At 45.6% G+C, this 16,984-nt stretch overlaps 1 protein-coding gene and 1 long non-coding RNA gene across 2 annotated transcripts; both read right to left on the bottom strand.

Annotated features, from left to right (window-relative positions):
* Positions 1 to 5,752: 5,752 nt before the first annotated feature.
* On the bottom strand, positions 5,753 to 6,867 carry LOC119879393. The gene is made up of 4 exons (XR_005387486.1): positions 6,826 to 6,867; positions 6,600 to 6,715; positions 6,463 to 6,507; positions 5,753 to 5,920 (listed from the first exon to the last, which is right to left on the bottom strand). It is a non-coding gene; the product is annotated as an uncharacterized LOC119879393 (long non-coding RNA).
* Positions 6,868 to 6,870: 3 nt separating this feature from the next.
* Positions 6,871 to 16,718, bottom strand: LOC119879392 (nuclear RNA export factor 3-like). The gene is made up of 13 exons (XM_038589687.1): positions 16,678 to 16,718; positions 14,992 to 15,071; positions 12,091 to 12,265; positions 11,716 to 11,869; positions 11,008 to 11,091; positions 10,809 to 10,913; positions 10,604 to 10,684; positions 9,951 to 10,049; positions 9,677 to 9,786; positions 7,816 to 7,852; positions 7,405 to 7,472; positions 7,005 to 7,113; positions 6,871 to 6,885 (listed from the first exon to the last, which is right to left on the bottom strand). The coding sequence occupies exons 1-13, from the start codon at positions 16,701 to 16,703 to the stop codon at positions 6,871 to 6,873; spliced, it is 1,143 nt and encodes a 380-aa protein (XP_038445615.1). The 5' UTR covers positions 16,704 to 16,718.
* Between the last annotated feature and the right edge of the window lie 266 nt (positions 16,719 to 16,984).

The raw sequence follows: 16,984 nt of genomic DNA, 5'->3' as shown, positions 1-16,984 counted from the left end.
GAGGGGGAAGGGAGACAGTTGGAAAGTATAGTTTTGTATGGTGATTCAAGTTAAGTTTGCTTGTTTAAACTGATTGTTTAAAACCTTTGGATCTTATATCTCATGTTTTACAGTAGTAACCAGAGTAAAGTCTTTATAGAATATACAAAAAAGAAAAATAAGAGAAATAAAAGGTGTCACTACAAAAAAAAAATCAACTAAGGACAACAGGAAGGCAATAATGGAGAAAATGAGGCACACAAAAAACTATAATATACACAGAAAAACAATTAACATGGCAAACATGTCAGTAAAGTCTTCCTTATCAGTAATTGCTTTGTAAATGTGAAGGGTAAGTTTCAATAAATGTAACTAGTCTCCCTTATCAAAAGACATAGATGGCAGAATGCATTTAAAAAACCTAATACAACTATTTCAGTTTATATCCTAGTTGGATTGGATTAATGCTGCCAAAAGAACATACCAAAGATGGATGTAGAAGGGCAATTGGTATCTCTAAAGCCTATTTTTTTGATGTGAGTACAAAAGGGAGGACAACAAAATGATAAAACAAAAAATGGGGTCATAAAAGTATAGAAAAATAAGAAATGGAGATTGGATTTTAATTCTCAACCTAAAGCACCAAGTCTGTCCTTCCTAAGACAAACGGCATTAGAACTGGCAATGGTAGACATTAACTGGGGGGCCATAAGGGATCTGTTCTGCCGGACTCCATTCCTGTGACCTCAAAACTAACCATTTTGGATTTGAGTGGGTATGTCGTGATTATTGGATGGAGAGGCAGGGATTCCAATAGAGGGTGTGGGACATTAGCGGGATCTGCATGGTTGTATAATTGTGTCAAGCTATGGCTTTAAATAGATGGTATCTGAAGTTTCTTTCACCAAAATCTCAGACCCCAATGGCTATATATGACAATCTATCTCTTGGACTGTCTCTGTGAGTTATAAAACAGTAAATATTACTCAAAAAAAATGATAAGTACTTTCATTTTAGCGGTGCAAGAAACAGTTACCTTGCAAAAAGTAAAACAGGATGACACTCTGTTGCGGTCTAGGGTAGTGAGTCCACAACTTTGAAAGTTATGGAAAATGGAAGGTAGGCATTGAAGTAGTAAACAGAAAAGTAGTGCATTGGACTTTCTGTGGGTGTCAGGCCCATGACCATGGGATGTTTACCTAAGAGGATTCTGGTTATCACTGCAGAAATCAACAACCTGAAGCTTCCCAGGAAGTGGTGATCTGAAAGGTCTTTGCAGATGTAATTGAATGGAATCTCAAAATGACAGCAGCCTGAAGTAAGGTGGATTCTAAATCTAATGGACAAATTTCCTTAAATAAATTAAAAAAAAACAGAAAAGGAGAAGAAGAAGACAGAATAGAGGAAGAGGCCATGTGAAGATGGAGGCAGAGATTTGAGTTTATGCTGCCACAAGCAAGGAAACCCCACAGCCACAGAATCTGGAAGAGGCAAGAGAGACTTTCCGTGAGACCTTTAGATGGAGCATGGCACTGATGGTACTGTGATGGGGATTCTGGCTGCCAGAAGGTCGAGAAATTAAATCTCTATTGTTAAGACATCGCTTCATGGTACTTTGGATGGCCAACAGTCCCTAGGAAACTATACAGATGCTAGCTTCGGGACTGATGGCTGTGACAACAACCAAAAATTTTTTTTGAAAAAACCCTTTAAAATGTGGATTGTAGCTTTGAAATGGAAAATAGGTAGGAAAATGGAAAAATTGAAGGACCATGAAAGAAAAGCTAGGTGGTCTTAGAGATGTTCGGTAAAATACAAGTGTCTGGTGAGGTTATCAGAAAGTGAAGAGCATATTATGGAAAATGTAGGAAGAACATTGTTAAGGAAAGGCACAATCTTTGTTATACGATGTGTGAGAAAACTTGGCTGCAATTTCTGAATTAGTGGTTTTGTGGATGTAAAGTAGAATTAGAATTTTAGTAAAAACAATCGAACTTTGCTGATTTGCTGAGGGAGATTTCCAAGCAGTGTTTATCCTTGACAGTTTCAGTTTACAGTAAAAGGTGAGAAGAAAGAGAAAGAGTGAAAATTGAAGGATTGAATTGTTACTTCTCACATATGTAGGTTTGCAAAAGATTTTTTTTAAGTGTGTTCTGGAAAAAAAGAGGCTTAGGTGACCACCCTTGCTCAAGACATTAGATGGGGGGCTAATGGATCAATCAATTTCTCACAGATTCCAGAAATAAAGATGAGGTTATCCAGTAAATATCTGTGAGAAAAACCCCTTGTCTGATGGCATTGGATTTCCTAGTCCTAAATGGAAGATTCACAAGGTTTTAAGAAGGAGTTAGATACTTGGAATTTATAAACACTGCCAATGTTGTAACTTGCAGATACCCAAAGGGAGGCACCAAAGTGAAGGAAGACTGTCAGATTCTAGGATTTCTAAAGGTAGGAAACATGATGATAGAGCACTGGGCTGCGAATATGGGTCATCCTCAAGAAAAAATAGAGAAAATAGAGAATGATTATGAGGGCGAAGACACAGATATAGAGAGAGTCCAGAGAAACGCAGGGCAACTGTGAATGGGCCCAGAGAATAGAGCTCAAGCCACAGAGATTATTCCAGGGGGGCTGTTGAAACTTACAGAATTCACGTTACTGGAATTTCAAAATTTCCTTGGGAGGGTGAATTTACTGCAATCCTTTCAAGTTCTCCCTTTCCCCCCCAAAATGAGAATGTATATCAGATGAATTCACCACCATTTATTTTGGAAGCTAATAACTTGTTGTCAAGTTTTATAGGTCCAAGAGCGAGAAAAATTGACCCAACTTAAGTTGAACTATAAGACACACAGAAAAACAATAACATTTGGCAACAGTAAGTTGCCAATTAAGTGGTAAATGCACGTAAGTAAGAATACCCCTCCTGATTGAGTGATGAGATTGGACTTTAAAATTAATATTTATGGACTCATGGGGGCTCAGTGTGAGCGTCCTAGACGCTTTGGCCCAGGATGTGATCCTGGAGTTCCTGGATGGAGTCCACCATTGGGTCACTGGAGGATGACTGTTTCTCCCTCTGAATATGTCTTCCTTGTGCTGTGTTTCATTAATAGATAAATAAAAATCTTCTAAAAAAATTGAATATTTAGGATGAGATGTGTGGCCATGGTCTGATGGAGGCAGAGATATGAATTATGGTCACACAGGAAAAATCACGGAAAACCCGAAAAGCTGGAAGATGCAAGAAAGGATTCTTCCAAGAGCCTTCAAAGGAAAATGAACCTTCTAGCACCGTTAGTTGTTTTTGATTGGACATGCAGAATGGTGAGCATGACCACTTTGACTTTTAAATTTTAATTTATTTATTGTAATGTTATGCAGTCCTAGGAAACTATACATCAGTACAGAAAAACATGATGATGCCAGCATTACCACACACACACACACCACACAACACACACCATTTCTCTGATAATACAATCATTAACTTTCTTTTCTCACTTATTACATTATCCACATATTTGCAGTTGTGATTTTGTAGACTATAGGCTTACAGAGCTTTTTATATAATTTACTCGGTTGTTCTCTATTGACTTAAACCAATTGTAGTAGCAGTGCCTTTCTTCTACTTATGTCTGTATGTGTCAATGTCAGTAATATATGAAGACAAGTCTTTTCTCCTCAGGTTCTCTTGTGCTCTTTACTGCTGTTTTTCCCCAAATGGATTGTTGCTAAATTTGAATAGATTTGTATGGCTAAGAAGGAATAGTGTTCTCTGCCTAAAACTATTTGACTAATACACTAGGGGCACAGAAAAGCATCCCCAGGTATGACAGAGTGAGAGAGAACATGCCCCACTGTGGTAGCCACACAGCCACAGGACACACACATAGCCTGGGCGTTAGAGAGGTCCAGTTTTTGAGCCTCTACCCTTACTGTTTTCCAAGAGTCACTGAGCCTCTTTGACTCTCCTTTTCTTTCTCTGTGGACCAGTGATCAAAATACAGGCCTCGAATGGATTTTGCATAGATTCAACATAACATGCTATGTCACTATTTATTAAGCAGAGAATCAAGGATCCTGAGTGGGAAAATACACAACTGATCTTTTTTTTTTTTTTTAGATTTTATTTATTTATTCATGATAGTCACAGAGAGAGAGAGAGAGAGAGGGGCAGAGACACAGGCAGAGAGAGAAGCAGCTCCATGCATCGGAAGCCCGACGTGGGATTCGATCCCGGGTCTCCAGGATCGCGCCCTGGGCCAAGGCAGGCCCAAACCGCTGCGCCACCCAGGGATCCCTACACAACTGATCTTTGAGCGGATTAGTGTCAGTTAAACGTTGGCTTCCCAGCCCCAAGCAAACCTCCCACTCAGTCAACTAACTCAGGCTACAGAAAAAGACAACAAAGATGATGAAGATGAGGATGAAGATGACTACATCCAAGAGTTTCTTGTCAGGGCTGCGTTCTCAGGATCCTGGATGAGTCTGGGTGAGGGCCTCCTTTGGGATTGTGTGCTTGGCCTGGAGGGAAGTGAAGAGAAGGAGTTGGGAGATCAGCAGAGCCAGGAGCCCTGAGTTTCATCCCCAGGCCACCCAGTTTCGGCTCATTTGGCCTGAATTCCTCAGCCTCACCTTGGGCCAAGTGAGAACCTGTGTAGTCCCACTGGCTGTCATGAAGTTACCTAGTGTGGAGAAAGCATACGGTGATATCCTTAAAACTAAAGCAGACACAATCTAACTGCACAGTACCATTTCCCAACCTATGCAAAGAAACATGCCACCACATTTATCACAATGTAGGCAATGGAATGAACCCTGTGGCACAGTGAGCACTGGGAAAAAACTCCTGAAACCAAAAATGTTTGTCAATAAAAGGCACAGGTTCCATGGAGTTTAGGAAAGTAAAACAACAAACAAAATGAAGCTAGCTAGGAATGAAGGAAGGAGGAAGGAAGAAGGAAGGAAGGAAGAAGGAAGGAAGGAAGGAAGGAAGGAAGAGCTCAGCTTATAAGTAATGAAAGGATAATGTTCAGGGTGATAATAGTGAAATAAATGAGCAAAACAATTACCTGCAAGTTGACATGATTCAATCTTGGTTCCTCCCAGCTCCCTCCTATCCCCATGCACCCCCAACACTCACTTCTGAAGCACTGGAGATTCATCCCAGACTGAGTGGAGAAAGTCTGTACCCACTTCCTGCTGCTTCTGGCAGAGGGTGGGCCAGGAACTGCAGGGAGTGTGGGGCACTGGGATAGAGATGTGCTCTGGGTTTCTTGGGGCTGGCGTCCCTCACAAACAGCTCATCATTCACGATGCACAGGCGAAGGAAAAAAATGGGACCTTAGAAAACTGGACAGATAGACAAACCCACACCCCAACAACGATCCTGCTCCCACTGCCACTCAGAAACCAGATTCTTTCCATACCCTTACTGGGCACGCCACTCAGGTTCCTTGGCCGGTACCTCTATTTTTCCTTCACCCTTTAGAGAGATTGTCTAACCAATTTCACTACATTTATAGGTTTATCCCCAAAACCACGGACAATTTTACGTCCATATTTACCGACACACCTGCCAAGGAGTGGACGGTCTAATCTCCATTTTCAGAGGAAGACACTGTGTCACAAAGAGATCATGTGACTTGACAAAGGTCACAAAGCTAGTGAGTGTGGGGATCAGGGAAAGAACCCTAATCTGATTCAGAGCCAATGCTCTTAATCACTAGGAGACATGATTCCTTGGATGTACCTGATGGTTTTTTCACAATATTGAGAACACCCCAAAGACTGTACCTCCCCATTCCCATACCCCTGAACTCATACTGAACTGGGTGTTACACCCACAACAAAGCACTCACCTGTAATTGCTGACAGGGGTAGCGATGAAGGTCCGGGTGAAGGCGCGAACAGAATCCTGAGACCATTCCTTCCACTTCAGCAACACACAACAATACCCCCTTAGCATCCCACATGTTTACATACCTCACACAGCCTTCCCAGTCAGGGTCTGAGTTGATATTCATGCTGAAGGGGACACTTGTTCTCTGGGGAGTCAAGGTGTTCTGGATGGGGAAGGCAATCTATTCCCTGTGACAGGGACTCTAACCAGTGACAGAGACCTATCAAGTGCATTTGATGCACTTTTCACAGCTGCTCAAGAGATAGGCATCATTAGCTCCATTAGCAAATGAGGAACTTATAGGTTAAGAACCCAGGTCACAGAGTAAGGATCTAGGATGAGAGCCGTCAAACTCCACAGACTGTGTCCCTAATGCCCAGACTATGTGGGGCAGACAGGCACAGACCTAGTTCAGACCGGGATGATTTGAGGGCAGAGTGGAGATGGGAGAACATAGCAGGAATAGGAAGGGGAGGGAAGGCACCAGAAAAGCTGGGAGAGTTCTGAGAGGGAGCCCAGCTAGCAGTGGGGAGAGCAGTGGGGGCATCTGGGGAGGAGGTTCTACACACACGCACCTTCCTTGAACACCACCCATTGACGGAGAAGCAGATCATCATCTCCTGAAAGAGAAGAGCCCAGGTGCTAAGTCACCTAAACTTTCTACCCACCTGTGGCTTTCTGGGGTTGCCCAAGGGAGGAGACTGATGCTCACCGTCTGGAACCACATGTCCACCACGAAGAAGCTGAGGTCATGCTGAGTTTTGGGCAGCACACAGAGGGAGCGCACGATGTCACACTTTGTTTGCTTCAGCAGCTGAACACGCAGGGCTATGAAGAGAGGAGAAGGGAGCAAAGTCAGGGGTTGCCACACCCGGGACCTTATAATTATCCTCTCACCACCCCCTTTCCCTGTCCAGTATTCCCCATCACACACGCACAGGGGTCCCTTAGTTTCTTTCAAATTCCTGCTCTCCTTGAAGTATTCACAACAGCTGCTTCTAGGAGAGAAAAGGGAGCAAGAGGTGGTGTCTGGCCAGTGTGAGTGTTTCCAGGAGCTGCCCTGTGTCTGCTGGGGAGCCACAGGGCCCAGGAGCAGAGTCTGAGTTTTGCTACTCACAGGGCTGGGTCCTTGGGGTTGAGAGGGAGTGGTCAGGGAGAAGCAGGCCTCATCGTGGTAGGCACTGAGGAGACCCTGACGGTCTCCAGAGTCGTAGATCAAGTAGTACCTGCTGGGGGGATGGGGGGTGGCAATGAGGATAGTCTATCTTTGTGGTCTAGACCCCAATGAGATTTCAAGACCCAGTCAGCAGTCCTGAGCTTGAGTGACCTCACCCATCCTAGCCATCACCTTCCCCAGATTCCCAGGAGTACTTACTGCAGGTAGGAATTGCAGGATTAGACTCTTCAGTGCATCAGATCCAAAGGAAGCTTCCCTGAAATCACAATGGTCCTCAGGACCATGGCTGATACCCCTTCCTCACGCACCACCCAAACCCTGCTTGATCCACCCTTCTCACCTTGCAGGTTGGTAACTTCTGTGAGCTGCAATACCAATGCTGGTTGGTGAAGGCGACTCCTGGCTATCCTGGGAAAAGGAAAAGAGGAAGTGGGCAGTGTAGACCAGGAGCTGGTACTGGACAATCATGGAAAGGATGGGCCCCAGAGAGGGTGAGGGTCAGAGGCCAGGTGTAAAATGGCCCTTGAAATTACATGGGCAAGACTACATTTGGGATCATCGTCTTGAGGTCCCTGATGCCTGTGGAGAACGTGGTTGAAGGATATCTGGAGCCCTTGTCGGGTTCCCACGCGAATCCCACGGTCTAAGGGTCATGAAAATTGTAACTTCTGCAAGACCTAAATGGCTTCAGGGCAGGTTGTGGGAAGCATCCGTGCCAGTAGAGAAGTCAATGATCAAGGAATACACCTACCAGGCATAATAACTTGGGAAACAATTCCAGGATGGAGCTGCATAATCCAGACAAAATAGAAAAGTTAGTGAGACTTTCTTTGCAAGTGTCCTTCGTCATAGGAGCAAGCACACTTACACCTGACTCACAGCCCAGTATGTCCCACCTACACCACAGTGTCCCAGCCTTCCGGGGCCCTTGGCACCTCCACTGTGGATTGACCTATAGGGAAAGCACACACTCTCTTCCCCTCCTCTCTGATTCCATTTCTCCACCCCACCCCCTCCTCCCTCTCTATCCCCCTGGGCGGCTCCCACCTAGACTGCCCTGACTGCCTTCTCCAGTGCCACCAGAAGCAACATTTGGAGCTCAGGCTCCAGGGCTGAATTCCCCTCCCTGCCTCCCTTCTTTCCTTCAGATCCCTACCGAAGGCACCAGAGAGAAGAGGGAATGGGGTGGGCGCCCAGGACTCTGCTACCTCACTAGGGGTCCAGCATTCTGCAGCACTATGACCCCACCACCACCACCACCAAGGGATAGCCCAGGATGCTGGGGCATGGGAGTGAGTGAGGCAAGAACAGGAGGCAGGGAGGGAGAGGGAGGGAGATAAAGACAGACGAGGGGGAGAGGGTAGGAGGAGAAAGGCGAGAGAGGACATAGGGGAACCAGAGACTAAGAGGAAGAGAAAGCAAAGCAAAGGGAAGGGAAAGAAGCTCTACCATGGTGGCAGGGGTCAGGAAGGAAGAGAGAAGGAGGAAATGGCCCCATGGCTGCAGCCTTTTCCTTCATCTGCCCTGGCTGGCCCTAGCACCCAAAGTAGGAATGGAAAACATGCAGGTGTTGGGCTGGGGGCCCATTGGATGCTGATTGAAACTTTGTCACCTGTGTGAGCTAAATCCAAGCTGGGCATGGGGAACAAGGCAACCATAGGGGCAGGAGACCTGTCCCAGAAGGAGTAGAGGGTCAAGCCCCAGGTCAGCACGGCTGAGGTTCTGTGGCCCTCCTCTTATGATCCCTGCTTTCCCTCCTGATGGCCCCTGTGCACCTGTGCCTGTCTCAGTTGGTTCCTAGCCTGAGGGATTATACCAATGTCGGGATCCCCAGGGCTCCCCTGAAGGACCAGTCGGGTTGATGAGATGTGTGGAAGGAGGGGAGGGGGAAGTGCCTCTGAGAGGCCTGTCCTTCATTCTCCTCAAGCACTTCTGCCCTCTGCCTTCCATCCCTGCTTCAGGAAAGCCCTCGGCTCACTGGCAGTCACCCACTTCTGGCCCCCTGACTCAGGGAACCCTGGTGTCTCCCAGGGAGGGACCAGATCTTGGCTTTGGGCCAGAGGAACAGGACCTCAGGGAACAGCTCCCCAGGACCTCAGCCCTCAGCATGGGGCAGGAAAGCCATCGTGGCTGCCTGAGATTGGGCGGGTTGGGGGGGGGGGCGGGCAATACATTTGGTTCAAGGAAAGGAGGCTCCCTCTCAAAACAAGGGAGGGAAACGCTGTCTCAGGAGGGAGTTGGAAGGCCTGTCTCAGCATGAGGCTCTGGGCTAGAGGGCCCTTCTCTGTCCAGGTCACAGCATGTGGTTCAAGGTGGTCATTCTGGTCCTAGTGAGGAAGGGGAGCCCTGCTTCATGGATCACACTTTGCAGAGGGCACGCTAGAGAAAACTGTGTGCAGATAGCCTGCAAACAGATCCCAGACCAGACAAACAGGTGAGCAGGTCAGAGGAAGGGAAGGAGACCTCTAAGCACAGGTGAGGGACAGAGGGAGGAGAGCATAGGGCCTCTGGTCCCCCCCCCCCCCGCAAAGGAACGGAGCTGCTGCCTCCTCCAAACAGGCACCATAAGGCATAGTTCAGAGTCCCATGGGGTGACATAGTGTACAACTGACCTTATGTTGGTTGATTTATCAGGAAAAGCGGTGCACAGGGAGCTTCTGTTGGCACTCATCTCTTCTGGCTGCAGGCTTTTGCTCTTGTCCAACTCCCCTGCGGACTTCACCTATAATTATGGGGAGGAAACACATGGAGCAGAGAAAGATGGCCAGGATGATCCTGCACCCGCAACCCTTCCCTTTTCCAACAAGTCCACTTCCTGACTCTTGTCACCACTCCATGAGCACTCCTGCCTTCCTTTCAAAGAGGGATCTGGGTACCACACCTCACCTCACTGTTCAAGGGCTTGATACTGGAGGCATTCTGCATAATGCTGGATGGGCCATCCCGCTGGTAAGGCTTCTTGTTGCTTGGGTTCAAGGGCAAAAGCTATGATGAGGAAAAAGTTAGAGTGAGGACCCCAACGGGGAATATCTGGGGCCAATGGGCCTCTTCTACCTAACCTCTCCCACTTCACCATCAGTCTCAGCACTGGGCCTGAGTCCTCACCTTGGAAATGTTCTTTCCATGGGTCTGCAGGGAGGCAGCCATGCTGTTTCTAGGATTCAGTACCATTGCAATATCATGGGTGATCAAGTCTCCGAGAAGCCCAGAGGAGGCAATCAGAAGGCTGAGGAGAAGCCCGGCTGGTACAGCTCTAGCTCCAACCCCTCCCCACGTTACCATCCCTATGTCTCCTTCCCAGGCAGACCCCTCTGCCCTCACATGCCCTAGAATTACTGCTGTGGGCATACCAGAGGCATAGGGGACTCTCTGGCTCTTAAGAGGTTGCTGGGAAACTACGTATCATTTGTTCATGGTCAGCTGCAGAGTTAGAGATGGGGTCAGTGGCTCTGAGTTTGAGGTGGAGATGGGGGCAATAGGTGTGGGAAGAAGATGTGGGTCTGGATGTGGATGCACAACTAGTCTTGAGTCTGCATTACCTTTGTCTGCTCCACCTTTTCTGACATCAGCTCCTTCTGCACAGAGTGGGGTGCGTCAGAGGGGTAGACAAAGACAGAGACCTGTAGGGAACACAAGAGGGGCTGGGTAAGTACCAGGAAACCTGAGCCTTGGGAACACGCAAGACCTTACCCCTCTCTTGCCCTCCTGCCCCCAACTAGCTACAGTCATGCCCTTGGCACGCACCGTTTCATTATTCTCATCCCAGATCTTCCCGTTGACACTCTTCAATGCAAAGGCAATGCTGGCATTCTCAACAAAGAACTGGGCCTGCATTTTCTCATAGTGAAACTATAGGGAGAATGGCAAGAGAAAGAGAATATGAGACCCAAGACACTGCTCATCTGCCCTGTTTCTTCTCATCTGCCTCACTGTCTTCTCTTACTTCAACTGGGGTGAAGGGGACACTGCATTGTCCCTGAATCAGATTCAGCAGCCACGTCTCTTCATATTTGATGCCGAATGGAATCTAGGAGGCAGAGATGGGAGAAGAGATTGACACAATGGAGTCCAAGGTTAAGAGAAGGTTAGGGAAGACCATTGTCTTTGTTTCATACATTTTTTGGGGGGGGGGCTTTAAAACTTTAAAATAATTTCTTCTGATAGGACATTATCCATTATTGCAAACGTTTGTACCAGACATGGATTTCCTTTCCATTCAAACGCTTTTCTTCAAATAATCAACTTAAGATGTTTAACATGTACTTCCTTTTATAAAGTTCCAAGTGATCCTAGCTCAGGGCAGGGTGCCTTAGCCTGCCTCTCCAAAGGGGACACCAGAGACTCAACCTCCTCCCACATTCAGCTAGAGCTAAACTGAGCCTTCCGGTGTGGAGTTGCTCCATCTCCCTGGCTGTAGTCTCCTCTGCTCTTAGACAACCTACCGGATTCTCCCTGTAGTCAGTCTGTTCCCTTTATATTGCTTCTCTGAGTCTGCCCTTACTTGATCTAGGATGTTAACTCCTGTTAATAAAAAGACTGCTTACCCACTCCTCTGCCCCAGAAAAGTACCCAGCATCTCTACATGAGTCCAACACAATTCCCTCTGTTCACCTTCTTCTGCATATTAGGCCCCTTTTGCCAAGACACTCACTATGATCTTGAACCAGCTCCCCGAGGTCTCATCCTGCCTCTCCCCCTTCATTTTTCTCTCTGGAGGCTTTTGCTCTCCCTCCATGTTAGCTTGGACTTGGTCTTGTTTCTGAAAATTGCCTCTCCAATGACACGGTGGAATGGCATAGGGAGTGCTGTGGGCAAGTGGAAAGAAGAAAGTAGTCTACATGTGCTCAGAAAGACTTCTATTACACATTTTCCAACTGATCCCAGGGTACAATAAAGTTTGCTCAATCATTATCCTGATTCTATCATTCTTCACTCTTCCAGGTTGGAGAAGAGACTGATGTATTCAACTACAAGGCTATATATTCCACTGGCTGGTACATTTCAGCTATGCTGACTGGTCACTTACTATCTTACTCGGGTGCTCATGTGAGTGCCATTTGTTGCTGGATCTCCATCTTGCTGCTGGTGGGGTGAAGGACAAATGCCAGAACTGACTTGTTCAGACCAGTTGTTATATCTCCTTCGGTAAATACTCCAGCATCTTGCTCTTCTTTGCAAGGAGTTACCTACGTTATTATGCCCTGAAATTGAGAACAACACGTCAATGGTCCCAAATGCCACAAAAGGTTCTGGGGAGATACCATGGCTAATGAAGAAATATCACTGACTTTTATCATCCAAAAACAAAATAGGGCACAGTGCCAAAAAGGTTGAAAAACTTCACTGTGGTTCCCTTTCCTGGGAGGATGAGACGTGGGGAGCGTTTGCAGCCACGAAGAAATCGAGCACAGAGGAAAGGGGTTGGGCCTAGGGTTTCATCTGTGATGTTAGCCCCCTGCTCTGCCCTTTTCAGGCTAGGTGACCTGGGACAAGTTGCCTAGCACCTCTAATTCACAGTTCCCTCCTCTGCCTTGGGGGATAACAAAATCCACCCTGAAAGTTTGGTGTTATGGTTCAAGGGTCAAGGGTGAGTTCCCACCTGAAGAAAGAATTAGAGAAGTGAAAGTTAGATTTAATGAAAATATCCAGAATAGCCTGGAGAGACATCATATGGATAATACCAGAAGAGAGAGGAGAGAATTAAATGAGATGTAGTGGGCATATCTAACACATGCTTCATTTGAGTCCAAGAATGAAGGAGAGGGAAATGTGGAGAAGTGGCATTTGAAGAGATCTTGCTTGAGAACCTTCCCAAAGTAACGGGATAATCAAGTCAGTATAACAATACTAAGAGGAGACAAAGTATGCTTTAAGGAAAAACATTCCTAAAGGAAAGATGTACATTTCACAATGATGTTAATGTAGCAAAACTGGGAAAATTTGTGACCAGAAGACTCAGACTAAAAGAAATATTAAAGGTTCTCCTTCAGGCAGAAGAAATATGATCCCACGTGGAGGCACAGAGATGCAGGAAAGAAAGACTAATGAATGGCATTTGTGAGTATGTAGGCAAGTCTAAATGAGTATCGACTATATAGCACCATGAGGCTAATTTCTTCTAGGGGTTTAAATATACATAGAATTAAAATTCATGGCAATACCTTGGGAGGGTGTGAGTGGAATCAAAGTGTTTCAACGTTCCTTCACTGTCTGAATGAAGAGCTTTAAAGAAGTAATTTACATCAGACCGTGAAAAGGCAAAAAAGTACATTATGGTATTAAGGGTAAATACTATGAGAATGTTTAACTGTCCGGCCAAATAAGGTAACAATTTAATACTAATATAGGGGTGCCTGGGTGGCTTAGTTGGTTAAGTGGTCCAATTTTTTTTAAAGATTTTATTATTTATTCATGAGAGAGAGAGAGACAGAGACAGAGACAGAGAGACAGACAGAGAGAAAGAGGAGGGGTGAGGGGAGGGGCAGAGTGAGAAGGAAAGGGAGATCATCTCGAGCAGAGTCCACGCTGAGCATGGAACCCAAGGCGGGGCTCTCTCTCAAAACCCTGATATCATGACCCCAAGATCAAGATGTGAGCTGCAACCAAGAGTCGTGGCTTAACTGACTGAGCCACCCAGGTGCCCCAAGGGTGCGACTCTTGATTTTGGCTCAGGTCATGATCTCAGAGAGAGCCATTCTCTCTCTCTCTCCCTCTCCCCTGCCCCTCCCCACCTCTCTTTCCCTCTAAAAAAATACTAAATAATTTCAAGGAAAGGAGAGGAAAAGGGCCTTACAACAGGCAGAAATAAATGTGCAGTTAACACGCTGTATAGAAATCAAGTTATACCTATATTTACATTAAAAGTTTCAGACTGGATATTCCAAATAGAAAACCAGATATTATGAACCTAGAAAAAAAATTCCATCAAATGCTCCTTAAAAGAGACACATGCAAAGTTTAATTGTCTAGAAAATTTGAAAATAAAACTAAAACAAGGCAAAATGTGTACCATTTACACACTAACGTACTGCAAGCTGGTGTAACCATATTACTAAAGGGAAAGGTATTAATTCAAGGGGGGAAAGCATTGCTAGAGAAAAGAGGGATGTTTCATTATTATAAAAGTTTCAATGTAAAAAGAAGCCATTAGTACAAAATTCTAAATTTGTGTGCATGTCTTAACACAGAGCCAAAACGTGCAAAGCAAGTGATCACAGTAAAAGGAGAAATGGATAAATTCACCATTACAGTGGGAAACATTAGCACACCTCCTTGAGTGACCTATAAAATGGCAGACATAAATTCCACTAGGTGGAGATTTTAAAATGAGAATTAAGTAAACTAACAAATTCACTTAATTGGCGTGGAACAGGGCACATAACCACTACACGTGGGACATTCCAGAAGAGGTCATATGCTGGGTTATAAAACAAACCTCAAGAAACTTCTATGGGGGTAATACAGTCTACCCTGAATAGTTTATGTAAGAGTCAAGGGTAATGGTGGGTGCTCTGCCTGTCCCCAGCCTCTAGCAGGCATCCAGAGAATGTTAATTTATACCAACACCCCCTCCCATTTGCCTCCTACCCTGCCAACCTAGGAGACCCTCCCCACTCTCCAAACTCTGGACCTGTGAAGACCACATAAATCAGGTCTATCCCCTCAACCAGTGAAGAAAATTCACCTCAGCCATGACCACTTCCATAGGAGGGGAAGTTTTCCATGTGGAATGGAACCAGGATGGGAACGTCAGGGCCCACTTAGCCCATTTCAAGAGAGTGGAGAATAGTCAGCCTGGGCCACTCCACCCTTCCTCTAAAAGGGGGTTGGCTGGGTGTCCTGTGGGGTGATGTGGTTTGGGAAGGGGCCCAGAACCCCTCATACCCTCTGGGGATCTGAGACCAAGGCCTCATGCTGACCAACTCACCCATGGTGTGGACTGAAGGCAGTGATCCGTCACCAATGTCCTCCCGGTTTGCTTGTGAAGAGAGTCTGTGGGGTCTGGAGCTGGAGGTTTGGAGATCAACGACGGCTGCTGAGGAAGGGGAGGGGAGGTCCCGAACCCCTTTGTCAGCGCCACACAAGCAAGATGGAGTCCTTACGGGAAGTCCCTTCCTCAAAGGCATGGAGAAGACAGCCTCAGGCGCCCGAGGCGACTTTATTTCTTATAATTACTGTCCCCTGAGTTTGCTACCAGCCTACCAGGGAACTGTTTCCAACTGAATCTGCCCTGCAGAAAAGGCCAACTAGAGTCAGGAGGGGTGGGACCGGACCCAGGTACTTATAGCTACAAACACAGGGGACTCTGTATGCCAGACTCTGTATCCACTGCAATACATCTTGTTCCCTCATTCTGTGAACCCAGAGAACTCTGAGTGCCAGCTGTAGGCCAGACTCTGGACTTGTTACATTGCATCTGCTCTGTCATGTATTCCTTAACAAGGGGACTCTGATATCACAGTCACCAGCTTTTCGAGGTTTCTTGAGGTTTAATGAGGTGCCAGAGCTTGTTTGGGGTCATTCAGATGCTACTTGGAGAAACAGAAACTGCAACTGAGCTCCACAGAATGGCGGTGACATGTCCATGCATACGTAGCCTAGCTAAATTCTTGCTTCAATATTGGGATTTTTTTTTTAAAGTTAGAGCAAAATAACAGAATATTCTGAAAATAATTACATGGCTGGCATCGTCTCCACCTCATTCCAGAGAGATAATAGCAAGCAAACACACACGCGCGCGCGCACACACACACACACACACACACACACACCAGCCAAAAGCAAAACACACACACATAGCAGACCTGGAAACTATAAAGGACATAGCAAACAGAGTTTGGTGGGTCACTGTAATGAGAGTAGAATTAAACAAATCGTGCCTTTTCCTTTACAACAACAACAAAAAAATACAGTCAGTGTAGTGGTCAGAGCCAGAAGTGTAGCTCTGAAAGTCTCCGACCAGAGGGCTTTGCAAGGCAGAAAGAAGGAGGGAGGCGCTTGGGCTCCGGTGCATTAGCCAGAACTTTCTGGAATTTTCCACTCCCTTTGGAATGTTCTACTCTGTCCACAATCCCTTTCTGGATCTCCATGCCCTGAGAGAGAAAATTCAGTCCCTGGGAGAGGTGAAGAAAACTCTGCACAGGAGAGCGTGAACATTTGGGGTAAGGGAAGGGTAAGACAGAAACACACACATATACAGATAAACTGTCAAATCAAAAGCTGAAGTTTGTATTTGTTTATTAAGCAGTATCATGGGAACATTTTCATAACATGGTAAATACATGTGAACTTTTCTTGTGAATTGGTTATTAGATATTTTCAAGTGTTCCCCTCAACAAATTTGCCTAATTGCAAAATGCTAAACATTAAAAATGTATACTTAAAAAATGAAATCATTCTGCACCTTCCATCTATATGATCCCCTCACTCCAACTCACAGGTATCCAAGATATCCAACGTAAATAGATTGGTGCACATTTTCCAGAGGTGTTTCTGTTTAGGTAGTGTGTACACCTACCTTAAAATATTTGTGTACTTACGTGGCTACAGATACATACTTTTAAAAATTTGCAATCACATAAATAATTTTCTGCAAATAGATTTTTTCACTTACTTATTACAACGTCTCCAGATTGCCATTTCTTCAGTTGATGCAGTGTGGCATCTTTCCAGACGTTTACTGGAGAAGCATTTTGCTTTTTACGTAAATTATTTGTTATCATTTGTCCCTTTCTCCACTGATAAACAAAAGTCCTTCATTTTCTAGCCCACTAGCACAAATTCTGTAATATTGTTTGCAAATATTCATTCCTACCTTTTCAAGCTTTTAACTTTTTTTCTTTTGGTAGTACAGACATTGCTTTAGCTTTCATGGTAAGGATACAGTCAACAAAACTCAAAGACAACCTACAGAATGGGAG

The sequence above is a fragment of the Canis lupus genome, unplaced genomic scaffold (genome assembly GCF_011100685.1).
Source record: "Canis lupus familiaris isolate Mischka breed German Shepherd unplaced genomic scaffold, alternate assembly UU_Cfam_GSD_1.0 chrUn_S731H894, whole genome shotgun sequence".
NCBI classification, from domain to species: Eukaryota; Metazoa; Chordata; class Mammalia; order Carnivora; family Canidae; genus Canis; species Canis lupus.
Note: the sequence above shows the minus strand (reverse complement) of the source record. Positions and strands in the feature narration are given on the sequence as shown.

Coding starts and splice junctions, on each gene's coding strand:
- LOC119879392 (XM_038589687.1), bottom strand. CDS start 16,703: ATGGCAATCTGGAGACGTTGTAATAA. Junction 11,092..11,715: donor GGAGCTGGTTCAAGATCATA/GTGAGTGTCTTG, acceptor TCTGCCTCCTAG/ATTCCATTCGGCATCAAATA. Junction 7,853..9,676: donor GATAAATCAACCAACATAAG/GTCAGTTGTACA, acceptor TGGATTATGCAG/CTCCATCCTGGAATTGTTTC.